The sequence below is a fragment of the Alligator sinensis genome, unplaced genomic scaffold, assembly GCF_000455745.1.
Source record: "Alligator sinensis unplaced genomic scaffold, ASM45574v1 scaffold365_1, whole genome shotgun sequence".
NCBI classification, from domain to species: Eukaryota; Metazoa; Chordata; order Crocodylia; family Alligatoridae; genus Alligator; species Alligator sinensis.
Window position 1 is genome coordinate 265,750 of NW_005842356.1, and position 22,678 is coordinate 288,427.

Consider the following 22,678-nt stretch of genomic DNA (forward strand, 5'->3'; position numbering starts at 1 on the left):
GATTAAAGGGGCCTGTGATTCAGATTCGGAGATTCGGCCACTGAATCACCACCGAATCAAATCAGGGACTGAAGCTTCACACAGTCCTAATGCAGAACATTATAGAAACTTCCAGAAACATAAAAAAATGAAATCAGACTAGATGTTTGATACATATAGGGTGCAGGCAAAAGTGACTTTTTTCACCCAATCTGGTCCCTGAAAGCTTTCTACAGCCATGACATAACACACATGCACAACTGCAGAGTGCTTTTAAAATAGCTGATCAGGTGAAAAATTAACCCTTGTCAAATCAGGTATTAGATTAAGGTATTCTGCTTTAGAGTGCATTAGAGAACTTGTGTTCCCTGGAGGGTTAATTTTTCATGCAGAGGCAGGGCTGTTAACCAGAAGAGAGAGGGAAGCAAGTAGCACAAAGCTGCCAGCTTGCTCAGCCTAAGCTGGAGTGGGGTGGGATGGTACAGAGCCCCCTTGTTTCATGGCCCCCCTCCAGCTACCCCAGGTGGGTATCGAGGAGAGCCAGACCAGACTTGCAAGGCGAGGGAGTTCTGTTCCACCGTGCCTCCCTCCCCCCAGCTCTAGCCAGGCCTCTTGAGAGCAGCTGCATCAGCTGCCAGCTGCTTTGTCCAGCCTAAGTCAGGGGACAGGGTGTGGAACGAAGCACCCTTGCCTCACAGGCCTGACCTGGCTCCACCTAGTACCCCAGTCTGGGTAATGGGGGAGGGGGAGGGCATGAGGCAAGAGTGCTCCATTCTACCCCTTTCTGCTCCTGCTCAGACCAGGCAAAGCCCAGCCAGCAGCTCTGAGCTACTCACTTCCCCCTTCCCTCCCTCCTTGCTGACAACCCTGGAGCTCGGTGAGAGAGGGCAGTGCTGGACAGAGGGGTGGTCCAGCAGCCACCTCTGCAGTTGCTGGAGTGTCCCACCTGCTGGCCAGGAGGGCCAGTGCAGGCAGGCTTAATACCCTCCAGGCCAACAAACAAACATCTGTTGGGTCAGAGGCAGGGAGGGGAAGGAAATCTAGCTCATGGTGCTTTATGTAAAGTGTCATGAGTTAGAGCAGAAGCTTGAATATCTGTAGGTACCTATAGGGCCCTCCTTAGGTGTGGACTAATAAATTCAGAATATCATTTACTTCCTTTTTTCTAATATTCTCACAACCTTCTGTCATTTTGTAAAAGAAAATAACTTCAAAAGAAGGCTGTTGGCTACTATTAGGTTTCTGCTTCTTTTAACACTTGCTGTGCCATATAGCTCTGTGTGTATAATGTATATACACAGAGCTATATGTTTACATACGTGTGTGTGTGTGTGTGTGTGAGAACTATTATATATTAAAATTACACACTTACCACATTTTAATATATTCCTTCAAAACATCAACCATCGGAAGGACAGCTAGGCAGCTCACTGTCAAATGACTGAAAAGTAATAGTTTACCTGTTTTGGGAAGCAAAGCACAAGGGGTCAGCTCTCCAACTCCAAACTTTTGTTACTGGCAGTTCAGAATAGCTGGCTAAATTTTGTAGTCTAGGCTGTGGGAGGAGAAGGAGAGGTTCTACTGGAAATTTTGTTTTATAACTTAATTGGTCTATGCCTTTTTTTCCCTGTCATCTGGATTTCTCTGCAAGCAAGCATAACAGAAAAAACAATGCTTTGGGGCAAATTCTGTTTTCTGGCTATCATTTACATCAGGGGTAGCTTTGAAGTCAACTGGAAACATTTTCAACAATGCCTCTTTGTCTTCCAATTAAACTTAGATTCCTAAATATTTAAATCAGTTTTGAAAGAGGCTGAATTAAGTTACTGGTGCTTTAAACTGTAACAGAATTTAGTCCCACTTCTTCATTTTTCTGTCCTTCTTGATCACAGACACATTCAACCTATACAAAATAGTGCACAAAACTATACTGCTGCAGATGTGCTTTGGCTTTTCCCACAAACTGCACTATGAGCTGTAAACCATATTTCATCCACTAATAGCAGAAGTTTCAGAGTTGGATGTCATAACTGACTGTTTGTGGTTCTGAAAAATATACTCAGTACCTACATTAAATTTACAGAATAGATATCCTCAACAGTAAGTGGGACTAGAATATAAGTTTCAAAGTCCTTTCATTTGCTTGAGTTTGATGTAATGCCGGTGATAAAGTTACAGTGGTATATCCTAAGAGACATATGACATCATGGAGAATGGCAGCAGAGGACACCATTTTTAGGGAACTAACATTTATTTTCTGCTTACCTCCTCTTTCAAGCAAGTGGTCAACTTATATCAGACAGTGACTTCAAAAAGGTTTCTTGATAGTTTTGCTAAATTAATCCCAATGTTGCTTTCAAGCTGATTCCCAACTTAATAAGATTTCCCTTTTCATCCTGGAATGGAGGTTCTGACAATAATGATTTTGAATGAAAAACCTAATGTCTCTTCCATGGCTTTGCCAGTATTTGAGGCTTGTCTTATGAATTCCCTCCATGAAATGGGTTCTTTACCACATGACAACATTGAATCATTATGCAGTAGTAGTAGTAATTTATTTACAGCTTTTGCTAAAACATTGCAATACAATGAACAGTAAAAATTACATTTAATAATAAAATGTATATAATTTATCTTCTTTTTTTTTTTTTGCTAAAAGCATAAAATAAGGTTATACATTCTTCCAGTTTAAACAGATGTTTAAGCATTAAACAGAAAATTAGATCATAATATACAATGATACAAGAATTAGATAAAATGAAGCTGTGGGCAGTAAAGTAAAACAGGAAAATTCTATTTGATTTTGGCTCTTATTCTTTGTGCAAATAATACAAATGCACATACAGAGTATAAGACAGGCTCTGAGTTATTAGAGGGAAGCCAAGTTGTGTTTTCTTCAGTATTTAAAATGTTCCACTATTGAAGAGATCCATTTTCCTCTTATTCCTTTAAAGAAGGAATAAGACCACGAATAGTGATTTAAGTAATCTATCTTATTCTTCCCACAAGAACATATTCCGTCTGAATAGGGGGCCTGACACCACCTGCCCAGAACAACTGCAGATCTCATTAGAATGAATCGCAATCTAGTACTGGCCTCTCCTTATTGGTTTCTTGTTTTGTAACACAGATAGATGGGTTTCTAGTCCAAATGAGAACTTTGTTAACCTCAAAAAAGAGGAAGCTTGCGAAAGTCTCATTTCCTGCATACCTGTCTTTGTGCTGGCATCTTTAATTCTTAAATGTATTAAATGTACTAAATTAATTCTTAAATCATGCTGAAAATATTAGGTCAGTGATCCTCAGTACATTACCTATGTCATTTGTTTGGAAGATATTATTTAACCATCCAAACAAGGGTTTATATTTGGATAAGGACACTAAAATACATTTTTAGAGTATCTAGTAGACATAAAAGATTTCATTTTCATCTAGTAATTTAGAATTCTTAATTGAGCTAATGGGCTTACATTGATCAGTCCCATTTCAGAGCACATGAATAACTATGTTAATTGAAAGAAACTGCCATAAACTCCTCATACAACAGTTTATACAAGGATTTGCCAATTAGGCACAAAATAAATATTCAGCTTCCATCTCAAATGTTCTGGCATTACTTTTAACATGTTTAGTATTCAGATTTATACCTCTGCATTAAGTGTTATGTTTCTTGAGGCAAATGTATATCTAAGTGTCTTCAAGGGCAACTACAGTAAATTAACAGACCTATCTCTGCTAAATACAGTGATTACTCCTTTCACTGTTCTAACTCCAAACCAACTTGCCCATGTGTAGGAGCCAGCTCAGGTGAATTCCTTGATTGAGCTTTATGGAATTTCCTCTAGTGTGTGAGAGTCACTGTGCATGTTGGGGAAGAGAGTGTTTTTATTTTGGTAGTTTTGGGCTACTCTGCTGGGTCCCTACTTGACTGCTCAGCTACAGATCTGTCCACTTTATGTTCCTTCTAAGAAGACTAAGAACACTTCGGGCATTGAGGAATGGTGGGCATGTGTTGGTTGCAAGTCTTTGAGGTCATTGGGGTTTTGGAGAGGAAAGTGGGAAAGGGTAAGACAGTTGGTCTTGAATTAAAATGAATTAAAATGTCTTATTTCACCTTCATTTAGCTCCTAGAGGCTTGGGCTGCTTGATTGGTACCATTCATGCAAAACGGCTGTGTTCTTAGCCACTGGAAAGATCCCATAGGGTTTTTCTCCTGTGGTGTTTGATGAGGTTCTTTCTTGCGCTATATCCTTCTTCCCCAATCACATTTTTTTTCAATATGCACATAAGTCCATTCAGCAGGTTACGGAGGAGCCAGTCATACAACTGTATTTCATATGACTCAGTCCCTGTGGTAAAATGCCTGCCCAAGTATTTGGACATGGTTGGGGATGAATGAAAGTTAAATGGCTGAAGCATAATCTAGATAACATGAAACCAGTGATGGTAGTATGAAGAGAGCAGTCCAAAGCTATGATGAAGATTAGATGTACACAATTAACTTAATATGTCTCTCTGCCTTTGCCACTAGTATTTATAGTCTTGGAATGATGTTTTATCCCCAGGTTCTGTTAAATAGCAATCAGTTCATTTTTACAGAACATGGAGTTTCTTGCACTGAGCATGACATTAGTGTTCTGTGATGACAGATTCATGGTTTGTGTGTGTTTTAGTTTTATAAAACTTAAAATAATTTTGGGCTTTCCTGCTAACTTTGCTTCTGTCTCTACTACAATGCCACACTTCATACCAGCAGCAGTTCTTGAACTGGACATGGGTAGTGGCTAGCAGAGCATCTTCCATGAGGGTCTGTAATTAGATCCTTTACTCTGCTGTCCTTTGCAGGCCAGTTAGCTCTGCTAGTAATTCCTCAGGAAGTTCAGTTCCAACCAAACAAGTTTAGACAACTTTGTGTCTGATTACGCAAATAGAACAAACCAAAATCCTCTATCCTTTCCAGACATTAGGAGAAGAGTTACTTTCTGCCCTGGTTTTTCCCCAACAGCCTAGCTTCTTCTCCTTGCAAGCTATTTCCTCACAACTTGCTTCCCTTCTGCTCTCTCCTCAGGGGTTTTAAGTAGAGGTGTGCAAAATGGGCCATATTCAATTCAGATTTGGATTCAGCTTGAATCAAGGATAGTGATTCAATTTATTGATCTGGATCACTGTCCCCAATTCAATTCAGCCAAATCTGAATCTGACGATTTGATGCAGGTTTGGAGAATCAGCAATTCAGCCATAGACGCAGCTTTAAATGTTTTTTTTACATACCTCGAGGTACCGGCATGGCTCATGAATGCTGCAATGCTGGGGTGCTTGGAGCATCCCACAGGAGCATGGGGGGTGAGGGGGGTGCTTGGCAGCAAACCCGAAGTGGACCCACTTCTGGGTCCACTGCCAAGCATGCTGGGGGCACCCCTGCACCCCAGCTTGGTGATCAGCCATGTGGGGACCTTGGGTACCCCCAGACCCAGAAGGCACCAGTAGTCAAGCCGGGGAGGTGGGAGGGGGGGGCCCAGCATGCTCTCCAGCGGACCCAGAAATGGACCAGAAGTGTATGGCTGTACACTGGCCTCTCAAGAGACTCTATTTTTTCAATTAAATTCAAAGTCTTACATGTTCTAAACCCAATAATAGGCACCAATTTTATTGGAACAATTATGAACTGAACCTTTACCATAGTAAACTGCTTAACAGTTCACATATGTGTTTAATTTATTCCCTCAATAATAAAATGGTGTTACCTTAGCCTGTGCCTCTGTATTCAATTTAAAACTGAACATCAGTCTATTTATCTCCAAAGTGAATGTCCAGTCCTCAGATAAACTGACTTTCTTTCAGCATTCCAGTGAAGAATTCCTCCACCTTTTCATTGCATAAGTTGTGCGCTATGTTTTTTTGTGATGTCCATCCTGTTTCTGTATGCAACTCTTGCAAAATTGTTAACTCTATTGAACTTGTGCAGCACTTTTCAAATGGTGGACACTGGATAGTGTTATATCTCCAAGCAACTCACTTTTGCTTCTGGTGATCTACTCTGCAGCGAAGTTCTCTGCACTGTGCTGTCTATGCATTGCTTTGGGCCTCAGTGATTCTGTAATCCTGTCCAGTTCAGTTGGCTGGTCCTTCAGCTTCTGCAGTCTGATATTCATAACTAACAAATCCTGGCAAAGTCTAGTTGCTTGCTCCAAAGTGAGTTCAATATGTTCTAACAGCTTTTTCCTAAACTGTATATCACTGATCTCCAATAGAATGTGGTCTTTAAAGGTCTGTTAACTCTCCAAAGTTACAAGTCTGACTCATATGATCTGTCCACAAAATGGCCCTTCACAGTACTAACATTTCCACAGTATTCATTGGCCCTTCCCGATGTCCAGTTCTTTCTATCCCTATCCATTTCTCTACGAGCACATCCTCCTTAGTCTCTGTAGCTCTTCTCTTTCATTTAGCCTCTCACCTCCCTGCACTTGCTAATTCCTGGCTCAACAAGCAGATCATGAGCTAACACCCAGAATGCATAGTGTTCATGGAGAATTAAAGGTTTCCATCTGTGTGAAAGTCAGAATTGGACAGAATTTTTTTAATGTAAGAATAGCATTCTGCTCATACCGCTGCTGGAAGGAAGGGTTCTTGGACCTTCTGCATGAATACCCTTTGTAAGACACCCTTGGAATCATCTGTTCTCCCCAGTATCAACATTGGAACTGGTCCATTTCCTATGTCTTAAAATCAATAGAAGCTCTCTAGATAAAATCCAATTCCTGTGCATTGCCTTGAAAAATGTAAGGGCTAGATTATATATCAGTTTAAAACAAGTTAAACCAGATTGATGCTTAAAGGTTTTTCCATTGCTACTAAAAACATTAAAGATGGGCAATATTATTCTTTTTGTGTATTATTTAATTTTTTTCTGGCACCATATGAGGTTGAATTTCATATATTTCTGTTGTTTCTATTGATTAGAACTCTATTTTGCACCAATAAAGCATTGTGAATACAATAAGTCTCTTCATGCCTGTTTAAAGACCAGATTTAATTTAGTCCCTCTCTATTTGTTTTCTTTGATAGAAATTGAGGCATTCATATTTATAACCCTTTTGTTTTTCAGCATCTCCCAGATGGCTCTCCCCCAACTGCACATGCTGAATTTTATCTTTTACCAGATCCCAATGAAGTCAGTAGGAGGAAAACAAAAGCAGTTCCAAAAAGCACTGACCCTACTTATAATGAAATTGTGAGTGATATCCATTTTCTTGCCTCCTTTCTTGTTTTTCTTGTCTACTCCTTTACTGTAATAACATTACTGCAGTATTGAGAGCTGCAAAAACTGGTACAGTCAAATAACAGGGATGTATCCAAAGGTGAAGCATAAATGTTAATGGTCTTCTGTTTTGCTTCCCCTGCTCAGTGGCAAGACAGAATCTTTATGCGTCTTTCTTTAGGAAAACATTGGTTTGCTGTTCAATCCTGTACTGTGATTATAATTCCAAATTAGAGCACTAAACCTGAACATCCATTGCACTAAAAGTAAGCTTAACTCTTTATTCACATTTATGCTATAACATAAAATACAAAATGAATTAATATATTAATTCTATCTTGTATATATAAAATAGACAACTGAACTAGCTTTCTACTCTGTTAAATAATAGCAGAAATAACAAATGCCTCTTTTTTTCATGCCAAAGTGCTGATGTTATAGACCTGCATGTAATACTTCATTTACCATTGAAGTACAGGCAACTCGGAGGCAAAAGGCAACAGCAGTACAGCACCACAGAGGAATAGGCAGGGAGGAAAGAAGACATGCCTACTTATACAGTAGGTAAATGTAAGACAAGAATAGGTTTTAGGGCACATATCAAGTTAATCATCTGGGATTAGAATCCATGTCTTTTTTTTCCTAGTCCTGTATTTCTAGACAGTATTCTTATTTCATATAAAATTGATTGTTGGACATATTTAGTTCTACTGTATACTTTCAGTGCATGCTGTAAGCAGATGACATTTACACTAATAGCTGAAGTTGGTAGAAGTTGATCCTTTGCCTCCCTGTGTCACCACCAGTCAAATTAAATGGAAATGGACTTATCCAATGTGTTCTATCAACTTTTGCTATTAAAGTTAGAATGAAATAGGGTTACCTGAGGTTGACCTGTCAGAAAAGCACTTCCTATATATTAAAAATGCCTTATATATATATATACAGGAAACCCTCGCTATTCGCGGGTTCAGCATTCGCGGTTTCAAATATTCACGAATGCCAAAACCCACATTTTAAATACCCTTTATACACTTACAGGAGCTCCTTGGGAGCTCTGCACTTGCTGCCACTGGGCTTCTGCTGCCGCCGCCGGGCTCCCACCACCGCCGCTGCTCTCCTGCCATCGCCGCCGGAGCCATATGTGTCCCCCCACAGCCGCTGGGAGCACTGTGTTCATGAATGCAGACTGTGTTCATGAACACAGTGCCTTATTCATGGATTTCACCATTCATGGGGATACAAGAACGTATACCCTGTGAATGGCAAGGATTGCCTGTACTGGCTTCATCATGAAATTCTCCACTTTTGTGATGGAGAGTGACAAGCAACCTGGCAGGGAAATTAATTTTGGCCTAGGACAGATGAGAAACCTTTTCCACTTATGAAAAGTGCCATACTCTATGCATTCTCTGGATTTTAACCCCCACACACATGCTACTTGATGCTACAACATCTACTTCACAAGTTTAGATGGCCTCACTGAAGACGTGTAGTTTCGTAGACTTTGGATGTGTCTACACGTGCATTTGATCTGGGTGCAATTTACCCATGAGTAAACTACTTGCAAGTGAATGCTTCTGGGTAGGCCTCTACACATGTAGGGTCTCGGGAACAGATTTTCTGCTTATGGCAGCAATCTGCCCCCACGTCCGCTGGCCCTTCACCAGCCCCCTACAGCAGCCAGGGGGAGCTCTAGGCTGGCAGAGAGCATAGGGCTGACAGACAGCTGTCTCCTGGTAGGGGCTGGGAGATTGTTCCCTGCCCCCAGGGGTCTGCCTGTGCTGGGGCCTTGCACCTCTTTACAAGCCCTGCACCTCGATCACTCAGTTGGAGCATAGGGCTGGGACCTGCCCCTGACTGGGACAGTTCCCATCTGCTGAGCTGGAGAGCCTCCACAATCACAGAGCTAGGCAGGGAACAGGCTCTCCAGCCCCTGCCACCTGGGGAGCAAGGGCTCTGAGATCAGGGAGTGGGGATTGGTAAATCCTTCTCTCCCAGTGCCAACTCTGCAGTTGTGGAGCTGGAGCTGAGAGATCTTTATCTTCCAGTCCAAGCCCCATGGTCATGGAGCTGGTGCTGGTAGAGAAGGATCTCCCACCCTGGGCCCCACAACCCTGGGGCTCAGGCTAGGAGATAAAGATCTCCCAGTCTTGGCCCCACGATCATGGAATGAGAGCTGGGAGCTCCCTCCTGCTGGGGCAGGGGGACATTGTCCCCACTTCCTAGCAACAGCAGCTCCTGGGGCAGGGAGCAATCTCTTGCCCCATGCTGTCCAGCTGACCAGAAGAACATTTGCTCCTGCTCAGGGGTCTACACATGCACTACTGCTCAGTTACTTATCTTGAGTAAATTTGGTACTTGCATTTTCAGGTAGCAAATTTACTCATGATTAGAGCTAATTACTGTGCAGTAAACATTTGCACGTGTAGACACAGACACTTACTGTGCAGTAATTAGCTCTACTGCACCATAAAACATCTCATGTAGATGCACACTCTGAGTGTTTCATACCTGAAGATTTTAACACTATTTAACAACCGCTATGGTTATTCTACTTCATGTGATGCTATTTGGCATGCATTTTTCATGCATGCAATTATAGGACTGATACAGAAGTTGTGAGCCCCAGGGTATCAAAAAGAACAACTAAAACATGAATCAGCTTTCTTTTAAGCTAGTTACAGTCCAAAAGGCTGCATCAAGAAATGTACTACCTTTTTTATTTCAGTTCATGGGCTTTTATTTAAGACAAAAACCCAGAAGTCAATTGTATATTTAATTTTTCTCTCTATTTGAGTTTGACATTTTTTTTAAATATTCCTCTCTGTGGTATTTTTGGTTTTAGTTTTGCAGTTTGGTTTTGTGTAACTGCCTGCAGCAAATTATATGCCTTATAAAAAAACTTATTTTTGTTTTCTTTTTTCTGCATGTGTAAAGCTGTGATGATATGAAAGTCTAGGAAAGTGACACTAACACTGGGGGTTTTTTTGTTTGTTTGTTTTTTGGAGATGCCTATAATGTGGATATATTTTTGCTACTCATGTTGGATTTTGGAGTTTATTGCATTGAAAAAAATGTAATCTTGATTTAGAGGAATGCATTAAAAAGAGATGAGGAGGAGTGTAAACAAGATAAGGAGAAATAGAATGGAGAAAAAGAGATGCATGGTCAGAGAAAGAGAATTACTGATATTGTGACACATGAAGAGGAACGAGCCAGCATCATTCAGGAAGTCCAAAGATTCTCTTTGTTTGTGAAAACAGTTGCAAGAAGCAAGTAAGAAGAATGCAACAAACAGAATTAAGCCTAAAGAATTCAGACTTCCCAACAGCAGTGCTGTGAAACTTCCACCTGATAAAAAGAAAAATGAATGGAGCGTAAAGCATTATTGCCCCTTTAAAACATTTGTTTGGTGACTCTTGGTGGAACTCAGGGTTGTGTCCCCATGAGCAGAAATGTGTATTTACCTGGGGACAAATAGCAGTGGCACACTTTGTGCCACTGCTACTTGTCCCTGGGTAAAGCCTGTGCCACACACTCTGGCATGCAACAGGTTGCCCTGAGTGGGGTAGGGGAGGTTGGGGCCAGCAATTGTGCTGACCCCAGCAGCCTTACCTGGGGTCAGGCTGCTCCAACTGGATTCCACATGCTGTGCATGAATATGCTCCAGATTTTTTTTGTTCCCAGGTATACGTTAAAGTGGTGTGCTCAGGAGCAAAAGACCTGTTGCATTCTCCGGTTTTTTAATCCAAGAATGCAATGTTCATATTCCATAATTAACCTTAGTGTGTTCATATAGGGTATGCGTATAGTTATGTTTGTCTAAACGTCCATCTGTGCAGATATTGGGGGGGGGGAATTAAATCAGGCCAAAAATGGTGGGCACAATATGAGGCAGTTCACCTCAGAAGGTAAACTAACTTAGATTGGAACAGCTTAGCCTGATCTGTCAAAAGACTGCACATGTTTGGAGCGCAGCCTCCCAGGTTGGGAAATCCTAGCTGCTTGCTTCACCCATAGTGTTGCACTCTTCCTACATCCCCCCCTGCAGACTCATCAACCCCCATCCCCAATCCTGCAAACTCCCCCATGGACATGCTAGCCCTCCCGGACAACCCTGCCCATCCTCCTCTCCCCCCACCAAGTTTCTTACGCCAGGTTCTCAGCAGAGTTTGCAGCACCAATGAACATTTGCACATGCCACTCCTGATCTATGATTATGAGGCTTAAAGCTATAGACCAGGTGTGGTGAATGTACATACCCATAGTATCAAGAATAGGCTTTTAACTGTTATTCTTTGTAATTTTCTAAAGAGTTGTTCACTAAGCTTTCTCACTAAACAGAAGAACATCCTAATACTGATAATACCAGCTATCTTTTGAGTTCTGTTTACCTCAAATTGACCCCAGTCCTCTGACTGTATCACATCCATAGTTTTTACTGGGCTGGCTAAGTCCCTTGTATTTAACATGTTAGTGATGATACCATTTAAGTACATATATTACTTATAGAGTTCACATTTGGACGCTAAGTGTGTGGACACACAAAAGCTTGAAGCCCTTTCCAAGAAGGAATGTTTCAAAAGGGCAGCAGCTGGTAAATTTTAATTGTCATGTGTGAACAAGCAGAGAATGATTCAAAAGCAGTAAAATCACTCCGACTTTGACCCTTGATGGAAGAATGTTAAAGTTGGAGCAGTTTTGCTGCATCTGAATCATTGTCAGCTTGTTCACACAGAAGAATTAAACTTTACCAGCTGCTGCCCTTTTCAAATGTTTCTCTTTTGAACGGGTTCCAGGTTCTTATATGTCTACACCCTGATAGCAAGAAGATTCCAGATTTACTCCCTAAACATCTTTGCACCCCACAAATAGCATTTATACAAGCAAGGCCAGCAATTTTCAAAGAAGAATTTCCATCTCTCTTTGGTGTATTTCTTTAGCCTTGAACAGTTTGAAATCTTTTAGAAATATTGATGAAAAGAAAATATAGTTGGGGTTTTTTTTAAGAAAAGTCCTTCTATATTTCAACGTTTAATTGGAAATAAACACAGTAAAACACAGATAAAATTCTGAGCTACTGTGTGACTGCATGATGTGCCCACAGGATTTATATGATGATAATGTAAGTTACACTGAACCATTGCAATGCACATATTGTACATACTAAATGAATATGAAAAAAACGAAACTGAAACAAACAGTACTAGCTCGTCTTAATTTTGATGTAAGAATAACATCATCTTTCAAAGGAGTTTTATGGTTGCTAAAACAACAACTTGTATATTTTTCTCAAATCATCTGTCTGTCCATGTTAGGGTTTTATACTGTGCAACCCATCACTTCATCTGAAAACAGACATCAACTTTTTGCCACCATAAAAACTTTTATGGTGGCCCAAAACCTAAACAAACAGATGGCAAAGTCTCTTGTCACACCACAAATGCCCAAATTGTGGCGCAACAATAGGTGGTATAAATGTGTACCACTTTTTTTACAGTGGACATTTGTTTTCTTTCTGTTGGAAGAGTGTGGGCAGCCCAGAGCTGCCTGCACTCTCCAGCCACCATGGGCAGGTCTCTCCTGCAGGGGAATTCCTGGCAGGATCCAGCCACTGAAGTCCTGGGAGTGCCTGCCCGGGTTCCCCTGCTTATGAAGGTGCACCCTGGGACTCCCCCTGAGAATCCTCCCAATAGGAGATTCCCCGAGTGTATCACACTGCAAATCCCTACTTGTGACATGGTTCTGCAAATGGGGGAACTGTAGCAAGGGATTCCCCAGGTGTATCTATTAGGTTGCCATGCCCCTACTCAGGGTGCACCCCAGGGTTCACCCATTTGCAGAGGTACACCCTGAGTTGGTTCCTCCATTCACAGTTGTCTCACAGGATCAGGCCTAGGAAGCCCCAGAAGTAGCAGGGGCCTGTCTCTACCAAACAACAGGTGATGTCTGTGTTGCCCAATGAAGTGGGCCACCTCTTCTGGGACAAATCCTGGGACAGATGATCCCACTCGAAGAACAGCAACAGTTTATAGCGTTTGTTATCCAAGTGCCTTTTGTAAAAAAACAATAGCAATAGCAAAGTCTTTGGGCTTTAAAAAATCTCTGGTATTTCTCTCTGCTTAGAGTCAAAATGCTGCTTGCAGTATGGGTTTTTTTGTTTTTGTTTTTGCAGAGAGCAGATTGCATGCTTTTTATTTTTTTTTCTCTGAGAATTCATGGTGGATTAAAAGTCCAGGTTTAAAACTTCCTGGCAGATGCTCAGTTGTTCAAGTTTAGTAGCCTAAGCTAACGGAAGCTCTTTTATTTCAAATATGTGTAAGGCCAAATTTGTCTCTAATCTAAGTTTGTTGACTTTGGTGCATTTGGTTCATAGTTTGTCGTTTGAGACTCACAATGTCAGTTTAAATCAAACCTAGAGTTTTGATGCGGGTTTTTTAATATAAGTAATATATGCAAATAAATGGTTTGAGCTATCTAAAATATTATTTTTTCTTATTTTTTTCTGCTTTACTCTATATGATTGCAGGTTGTTTATGATGCTGTAACAGAACTCCAAGGACGTGTGCTAAAGCTTGTTGTGAAAAGCAAAGGAACATTTGTGGGAGCTATTAACATTCAACTAAACAGTGTCCGGTTAAATGAAGAAAAGTGGTACCCATTGGGGAACAGTATAATTTGAATATTGCCTTGGACAATTACATTATTTATTCATTAATATTTCTTTGTCTGTTTCTTATGAGCAATATTGTTATATTACCTGACATATTTGCCTTTGAGAGTATAATGTACAGTAGGCCACTAACCACATACATTAAGTTACTAATCCCAAGGAAAGTATAAGCACTTTTTTATGGCCCATTGCCATTCAGCTCTCTCCATATATTTGCTATCCTCTACTTGAAACAAGTTTCCATTAGCATGGGTATAAGAAGGCATATGCCAGTATCTTGCAGCATTCAGTTGCAGTTACCTGGGGCAACTTTTTCTATGGCAACAGGTAAGATTTTTGTTCCTACTGAACACTGTTGGTCATATACTGCTAGATGTGTTTTGTATAAAAACTAAAATCAAAGTGTGGCTGGAACCTGATCCAAAGCCAGTTTAAGTCAATGGTAGTCTCCCATTGAGTTGAATAGACTTAGGATCAAGCCAACATTAAACTTTTTGATCCGAGTTCATTCTTGTTGTGGTTACTTTGATAATGGCAGAGTTATGGCATTGATATAGGTCTTATTTAGGAGTCCCCTGTGGCTCAGTGGTAGAATCCTTATCTACTGCATAGGAGACCTGCGTTCAATTCCCAGACACTTATACAGTTGCAGCCATGGAGGCACCAAACATCTGGACCCAGGCTGGTCATTGGATTCTGTCTCAGTGGCTTAAAAGAAGCATGGTAGGTCTGGGCAGCGTCCACTCCTCCCAAAAAAAATCCTGTCTAGGCATATGCATCGAAGGTCTGGGTGGCCCTCATGCATATGCCATGATCCAGGACAATTGATGTTTGCCACCATATATGGTTCATTTAACAGAGCAACATGAGAGATCATGAAGGAACTGGAACTCAGAAGTCAGGATATTTCAAACTTCTAACATATTTCACATTTAAAATATTGTTAACTGCAGATTTGGAAAAAAATAATTAAAATATAGTGTGTGCCATGTATTTGTATGTTATAACTTGCTGACATGTATTGCAACTTGTAGACTTATGATGCTCACTGGAAACAAGATATTTCATTTCACTTGCTTACTCTAGCAATTTTATCCTTTTGATAACTTAATAAATCTTCCTAAAAAGACTTTAAGCAGTATTTAAATCCTGTATTCCCTATAGAATCTGAAGCAGTTTCCAAAAATCAATGTTTTTAATTATCACAAAGTACATAAATGAAATAAGTCAATTTAACTTTTCAGCGTAACAATTATTTATTGTAAGACCAAGTTATAGAAAGTCTTTGTTTATTAGTATCCTTTCATTGCAAGCTTTTGCTGTATCAGGGAAATGAAACAATGCACAGACGAGCCCCAGTTCTGTAGAAACTTATACATATCCTTTATAACACACAAGTAATTCCATTCAGTTCAATAGGCCTAATAATGAGCTCCATCCTTCAAGCTTTTTTTGCTCATATCTTTAAATTTAAGCATGGGAGTAGCCACAATGAATTCATTGAGTCCACTAAAGGCAACAGTATAAATGAGCCTCATATGCATAATATGAGCCTCGTTTAGCATGAATATAAATCTTTTCAAGACTTGTAATACATGGTTATAACAAAGGAAGTATATTGATTCACATGATTGGTTTCAAGATCAAATTTAATATATATATTGGATAGGGTTGAGATTTATCATGCCAGCTGGAAAAGTGGCTGACAATGGGGGACAAAGTCCAAAGCTGAAGGAAATTGCTTTTCTCTACACAAACAACAGTAGATTTAAGACTCGCAAGAAAGGCTTGAGCTGTAGTTTTGTTGTTGCAGGCTCCGTGTCATTTAAACATACAAAGTGAATCCAGTATAAGATGGAGTTGTTCTTAACACCAAGCAGATTGGTCATGTCAGTTGCCTTGGTCAACTCTTGGAACTGAGCCACCATGTTGCCTGGGGAAATTAAATTCCTTGTCAGTAACAAGAGAGGACCTGCTTGAGCCGAACCAATTCCACACTGCTGAAGAAAAGCTTTAAAATATTTACCACATGAAAAGAGTACTGGTTACCACACAGATATACGCAGTGCAGTGATCAACAAGACCAAACATTTTAAACTATAGGTTTTCTCGGCTAAAAAAGCAAGTGATTGCCCTTTCTGAAATACAGAAGCTGCATCTCATGCAGCTTTTAGTTGTTATCAAATTACCTGACCCTAAGGTTCAGAATTGATTTCAGATTCCTCTCAGCTTACTGTCTTAAGCCCTTACTTTGCCTTTAATGTAAATAAATGCTGGCAAATTTTCAATAGTGTTATTTCCTGTGACATTTTTTAAATTGTTGCCCATAATACATATAGAATCTTCTATTTAAAATATTTTTATATATAAAGAATATATATAAAGGATATCATAATAAAGTAGTATTAAAAAGACAGTGAAAATCAGATTTAACTACAAAACTAATAATTTACATTAGGTATCATAATGAAGATATCTGCCATTATAAAGTGCTTTGAAAAGCAGTGGCTTTTCAAAGCTTGCGGAGCCAAGCTTAGGCTCCACATTTGCAGTGAGTTCTCTGCATGTGGACACCAGTGTCCACATGGGTTTCATCCCACAAAGTAATTTTGAGGAAAGTGAGAAATAGTTTGTCTTTATGGGAAAATGAGAGCTATGTTGAGAGAAATTACAGACAGAAGCATTTGGGGTGCTTACTCATTTTAAATCTTGGTTTCTTCTAAATGCAACATTTCTAAGTAGTTCTCTTGCACTTGCATAAATAGTACAATGGGTTGTGATGAGGTCTATCTCTAGCTGAAGCTGTTCTTATTACAGATTTAAAGATTAAGTTGTGTGTGTGTAGTTTTCCTGCTTTCTCTTTTTTTCTTGAATGGTCTAATGCACACATTTCATTATTGCAAATAGAAAAAATGATTATGTCTTGCTAATGATTTTGGATGACTTATACCATTATTACTTTCCTATTATTTAATATGTAGCACTATAAGGGGGTCTCCCAGAGGAAGGGAGGCAGAGTGGCTGACTCCCTGACAGTTCACCCAGCCCCAGCAAGCTGTCACAGAGCCCTGCTGGGACTGGTACTGCTGTCCCTGCAGAGGCAGAAAGGACTGCTGCAGTGGGCTGGCTTCAAGGGGAGGTAGCCTTAAAAGGTGATGCCATTGCCATGTGGGGTAGCTGCAGAAAAAGGCTGCCTCCACAGGGGCATCCACAGCTGATGAGGCTGCCGTTTCAGCTCCAGCCCTTTCTGGCAGCACTGCTTCTAGGTGATCCAATAAGACGGCTGCCTTTGCATAGCAGGAGGCAACTGGATTCTATGAGGAATGCCCCCACAATGGGGAGGCAGCCCAAACAGCTGATCCCACCCACTCCCTTGCCAGAAATTGGAGGAAGCTGTCAAACGCAGCCTGGGGGATGGGAGGCTAGCTTTGACTGCTGCTGCATGTTTGGGAGCAGCAAATTGAAGCAGCAGCTGCCAGCAGATCACTTACAGTTCTCCCCCATCCAGTTTCTCTGCAGACAAGCCGTTAGTGGTTGGGCTTACTGACAGGCTTCCCAGGGCAGGAGGAGCCAAGGGGAAGCCCCTTCTCTCTAGCTGGACACTGCATCTCACAGAGACTGTGTAGCACTCCAGCCAGGGAGCTGTGCATGTTTACAGACCTCTTCAGTGCTTTATTTCTGTAGCACTACAAATGAACTTGTGTCCATGGCCTTAAGTTGCTTCTCTGTTGTTGCAAATAATCATATTTTTAGTTGTGGTTTGAAAAAATGTACTGAAAAAATCAATCCCTGTGGGACTCATTATTTTGGGGCCTAATTCAGTAGCCCTTATTTCTTTTGACTAGCATTTACTATTCCTCCTCACAAGCTCCTCCAAGACGGTTTCAGACCGGACATAAGGAAGAACTTCTTTACTGTCCCGAGCCCCCAAGGCCTGGAACAGACTGCTGCCAGAGGTAGTGCAAGCACCTACTCTGGACTCCTTTAAGAGACATTTGGATGTTTATCTTTCTGGGATCCTTTGATCCCAGCTGACTTCCTGCCCCTGGGGCAGGGGGCTGGACTCGATGATCTTCCAAGGTCCCTTCCAGCCCTAATGTCTATGAAATCTATGAAATCTACTATCACAAATAGTCTTGTTGACATAAATAAGAATTACAGATGCCCAGCACCTCTGAAAAGCAAGCCACTTAGTTAGCAAATTGATAGTTGCAAGCTACATGCTGGTTGCTTTATTACGAGGCGTGCCAGTTCAGGATACTGCTAGTACGATCCTTAATAGTACCAAATGTACACAAAAAGTGATGCAGGGTCAAGTCTGTCACCGAGTTTAGAATACAGAGGAACATGACGATAACCTGCAAATGTAATAATATTCCATTAATATAGTAAACACAAATATGGAGAGTCCTGTATCAGAGCTTGTAGAATTTACCATAATCATGAAGTATAATTTACAATTATATAAACACATCTTTTAAATAAAGGAAACCAAATTTTCCTCACTTTTCAACATTAAAGTTTATTAGGCATCTAAAGTGGTGGTTCTGTGAATGCCCTGCCAGGGTCTCAGGTCTAGAGAAGGCTCAGCAAATCACTGCCAAAACCCTACAGATTCACAGATTAGGAACTGGGGCTGGGAGCTTGTTCCCAGGCCTTGCTGTGTGATCATGGAGCAGGGGATTGGAACAAGCTCTCCAACCCCAACTCCATGATTGCAGTTGTGATCACAGAGCAGGGTCTGCAAACTCCCTGAATGGGGACAGTTCCCCTCCAGCCTGGAGCTGGCTGGGACCTGCCCCTGATTGGGACAATTCCCAGCCAGCCTCAGGCTGCATGGGGAAGCATGTGCAGCCTGATGGTGGCTGGGACTGTTATGTTTCGGACAGTCTCCAGCTAGCCCTGAGCTGCACGTGCAGACTTCCCCATGCAGGCCAGAGCTGGCCTGGAACTGTCCCAGTCAGGGGCAAGTCCCAGCTCCATGCCCCAGTTGGGTGATCAAGACCCAGGGCTTGGGAAGAGCTGCAGGGGTGGGGTAAATCCCAACCCCCTGCCCTGATCCACTGGTGAGGCAGCTAGCAGTGAGCTACCTTCCCCACTGGTAGATAGGGGCAGGGGGCTGAGACCTACCCTTCCCCTTCAGCTTTTTCCAAGCCCCATGCTCCTGATCAGGGAGCCAGGACCAGGAGCTCCCTGCTGCTGAGGCAGGGGGACATTGTTCCCTGCCCCAGCAGCAAGCAGTCCCTTGGGACCAGGAGACAGCTGTCTCTTGGCCCAGTGCTCCCTGCTAGCCCCTGGGCTAGCACCAGGGGGAGCCTGCAGCTCCGTCTGGTGTTGTCAGCGGCCCACTGCAACACTGAAGGAAACTGGGTACAAATCTTTTCCCTAATCCCCTCATGTGTAGACGCCTGCCCAAAACCCCTTACTCTGGAGTAGCTTACACCAGATTAAATTTGGACCAAAGTAAATGCATGTGTAGATGTGTGCATTAAGTAGTCATAGGAGCTAGAACTGGAAACTACGCTCTCTCCCAACTAAGCATCCTAACCTGTAGGTAAAGGAGTCATGTCTACTTTCTCTCCCTGTCTCTCACCCAATGACAGTTTAATTATTCTATGTGAAGTAGAACAGTCTCAGTAGGAGGGGTGGAGAACATACCTACCCAGAACAGCCTACAACCTAGTGGATAAGGAACACTGCTGTGAGGAAGGCAATATGGGTTTCCATTTCTTCAGGAAGGATGGGGGCAGTGGTGGCACCATTACTGTTGTCACTGTATCTTCCTGCTATAGTTTGACAGAAAGGAATGACCCCCTATTCAGCTACTGAAAGAGAGGTCTTGGACACTTACTTTCAAGCGGGGCATTTAAGCTACTTCAGCATGCTTGAAAATTCTATCATGTTTATTTTTAATTTATTTTCCAGAAAGACAGCTGAGAACCACTGAGATGATTTTATTAAGAATAGTGCGATGACGATGGTTCTCAATTTTGGGGCAGAAGTAGCTAGAAAATCGAACTCCATTTCTGGGAGGGAGAATTGATTTTTTCCCCTCATCCCAAACAAAAAAAGTTTAAAAATTTGAAATTTTCTCTAGGAAAGGATTTCCAAAAAAATTCACTCCAAGAGAAAAGAAACTCAGTTTTTATGTTTGCTGCCTGCCTGCACACCTACCTTGAAAGCTCTTGTCAATTTTATTTTGAAAATGAAGTGAAACCAAAAGCATTACTGAAGCATTAGAATATACTTGCAGGGTGGCAGAGTGTGGTAGATGAATCTACACACCTTTGTTCATCAAAGTAAATTGATTCTGTTTATTTTGTCAAAAGTAGCTTTGAAAATCAGATACAGTTAACAGCAAGCATAAGCCTCCCCCACCACTTTTTTTTGGCATGCTGTATTCTGTTTCTCTGAATTCTGTTCCCCAAATAGAAATGAAAGAGACGTACAACAAGAGGAAAAATTACTGGTAATTATCCTTTCATACTTCCCCTATTTTATTTCAGTGTTTTTCTACTCTGAAAAATTACAGAAAGTGCTAGTATGAGTTCTTAGCTATAGCATTAAATAATCTCCTGCCCTTTAGTTGCAGGTGAATTAGGAAGTGGTCAGTTTGGTGCCTTTATACTGATCTTTTTGCTTTCTTGGTTTCTATGTGGAGCTGTAATATCATCTGAGAGGATTCTGCTTAGAATGCGAGTGGAGGAATACTGAAGTTGATATAATAGCAATAAGTAATATTTCTTCATCTCCTACATTGTTGGTTGGCATTCACATGCAGTATAATTATTGTAGATAACAAAGACCAGAATTATAGGAAAATTATTCTGAGTAAAACTAAGAGATCGTATATAATAAGTATACAAAGGACAACATGTTACGAGTAAAAGTTTACATTTTTGTAGTGGTGAAGTGATGTAGCTGTGATGATCTAGGAAATATGCAAGAAGTAAGGATTTCTATGGGTGATATTTTTTATTAGATCAACTGCATGGATGAGATAAGACTTACACCAGCTTTCGAATATAATGCATTCTTCTTCAGAAGAAAAATGAAGAATTGTATTCAAAAGCTTGTCTGACTCAACTATGAAACTGGTCCAGTAAAAGATGTCCCACAGAAATCCTTGCCACTTACATTTTTGTAGGGTTTTTTTCATCTTATATGGAGGGAATATATACAATACAATTTAAGATGTCACTGAGGTCATCTCCACTAGCCAGAACTATGTAAGACCCTCTTCTCCGTACAGACAATTGTACAACCTACAAAAAACATCTACATTCTGCTGCTTATTTTGTGAACATGACCCTATGTTGTACCCCAGGTTCCCTGGCAGAGCCCTTCTAAGAACTAGTCTGTGGACCGCTTGTCTTTTTCTAGGCTTGTCGCTAGTTAGGGATTGTTGGTTGAAGGAAGTGGGAAGCAGGACTGGAAAACATGAACAAGAATGTCACTTCATTTCCTGTACTAAGGCTCATATGCCCAGGTAAGTTCCAAACATAGTACAGAAAGGGGAAGGCTAGATTATAAGGGAACTAGTTGATCTCTATCTGGAAATTCAGCAAAATATTCTGGTTAGCTACCACTGGGGATTGAGTTTAAGAGTGTACACTGTCATTGGTCAGCAACTACAGATTTTAAGATGACTTTAAGGTGGACCCTAACTATCAGTGTAGATTCTGCCTTATTTGCCATTTAAAAGGAATATTACCTTTGTTCATGCTCAGCAGTGGTAAAGTGTATTGGCCAAGGAACTCATTTGAAACTAAAGAGATCTGATCTTCCACACAGAAGCGTACTAATGCCAACTCTGGTACTTGAATAGTAAAAGTAAAAGTTTCATTCCACCTAGGGCACAAAGCTGAAAAAAGAGAGATGATAATGCAATGAAAACAATTGCCTATACAAAGGGGGTCAACATGTAATTTAATTCCTTCTAATTAATATTTTATCTGTATTTTTTATATCAGTGCAGACTGATTCAAACATTTCCTCTTTTGTCAAGATCCTTGTTCACTCAACTCAGTGACAGAACTGAGTGACCTGGACAGTGGAGGATAAGGTTTTTTATGTGGAGTCACAAATAAAAACATTAAAAAAGAACTCTTCAGCCAACAGAGACATCCCCCTGGATACACATGGGACATGTGTCCACCAGCATTCCCTCTAAGCTGCATGGCGTGCACTGCTGCACAGGCGCACCTGCACATCCACACACACCATGCAGCTTAGAGGGAATGCTGGTGTCCACATGTTCATTAATGCACAGTGGTTACTGCACATTTAATTTAGTACTTGTAGAATGAAGTACTAAAAAAATGTGCATCTGGTTAAAGGGCAACAGTGCCAGTGAACGCCTTTTTAGTGATGCTACTGCACAGTAGCCTAACAATACTGGGCAGTAGCATATTAGCACTGTCTGTGCTGTAATGCCCTACCTCACAATATTATTAGGCTACTGTGCAATTAGCATCTCGTGTAGATGAACCCATGGAGTAGGGATGGAATGTGACTGGAGTAAGCTTCTTTCTTTATAAACCGTTGCTATTCATTACAATAGCACAAGCAAGGGACTAAGCCATTTGGCTTCCTCTTTTTGAAGAGAACCAGAAGGTATTGTGACTTCCTGACTCAGAGAACATGGTAAAATAAAATACTGTAAAGCCATATAATTATCAAGGTTTGCTAAAAGTTCTATTTTATTGTTTTGAGATTCAGTATATTGTAATCCACTAAGAGAAAAGACCAACCATATCTTC

At 41.0% G+C, this 22,678-nt stretch overlaps 2 protein-coding genes across 2 annotated transcripts in view; one reads left to right on the forward strand and one right to left on the reverse strand.

The window, feature by feature from the left end:
• PIK3C2G (phosphatidylinositol-4-phosphate 3-kinase catalytic subunit type 2 gamma) overlaps nucleotides 1-13,925 on the forward strand; it is a gene marked incomplete at its 5' end in the record, with an annotated part of 274,531 nt that extends 260,606 nt beyond the window's left edge. Inside the window, 2 exons of the mRNA XM_006029111.1 lie at nucleotides 7,088-7,213; nucleotides 13,773-13,925. Of these exons, the coding sequence (XP_006029173.1) occupies nucleotides 7,088-7,213; nucleotides 13,773-13,925 (279 nt within the window). The remainder of the gene's footprint in view (nucleotides 1-7,087; nucleotides 7,214-13,772) is intronic.
• A 4,238-nt stretch (nucleotides 13,926-18,163) lies between these two features.
• The window catches only part of PLCZ1 (phospholipase C zeta 1), a gene marked incomplete at its 5' end in the record, with an annotated part of 93,734 nt that continues 89,219 nt past the window's right edge, over nucleotides 18,164-22,678 (reverse strand). The window contains 2 exons of the mRNA XM_006029112.1: nucleotides 18,164-18,274; nucleotides 21,631-21,780. Of these exons, the coding sequence (XP_006029174.1) occupies nucleotides 18,192-18,274; nucleotides 21,631-21,780 (233 nt within the window). The remainder of the gene's footprint in view (nucleotides 18,275-21,630; nucleotides 21,781-22,678) is intronic.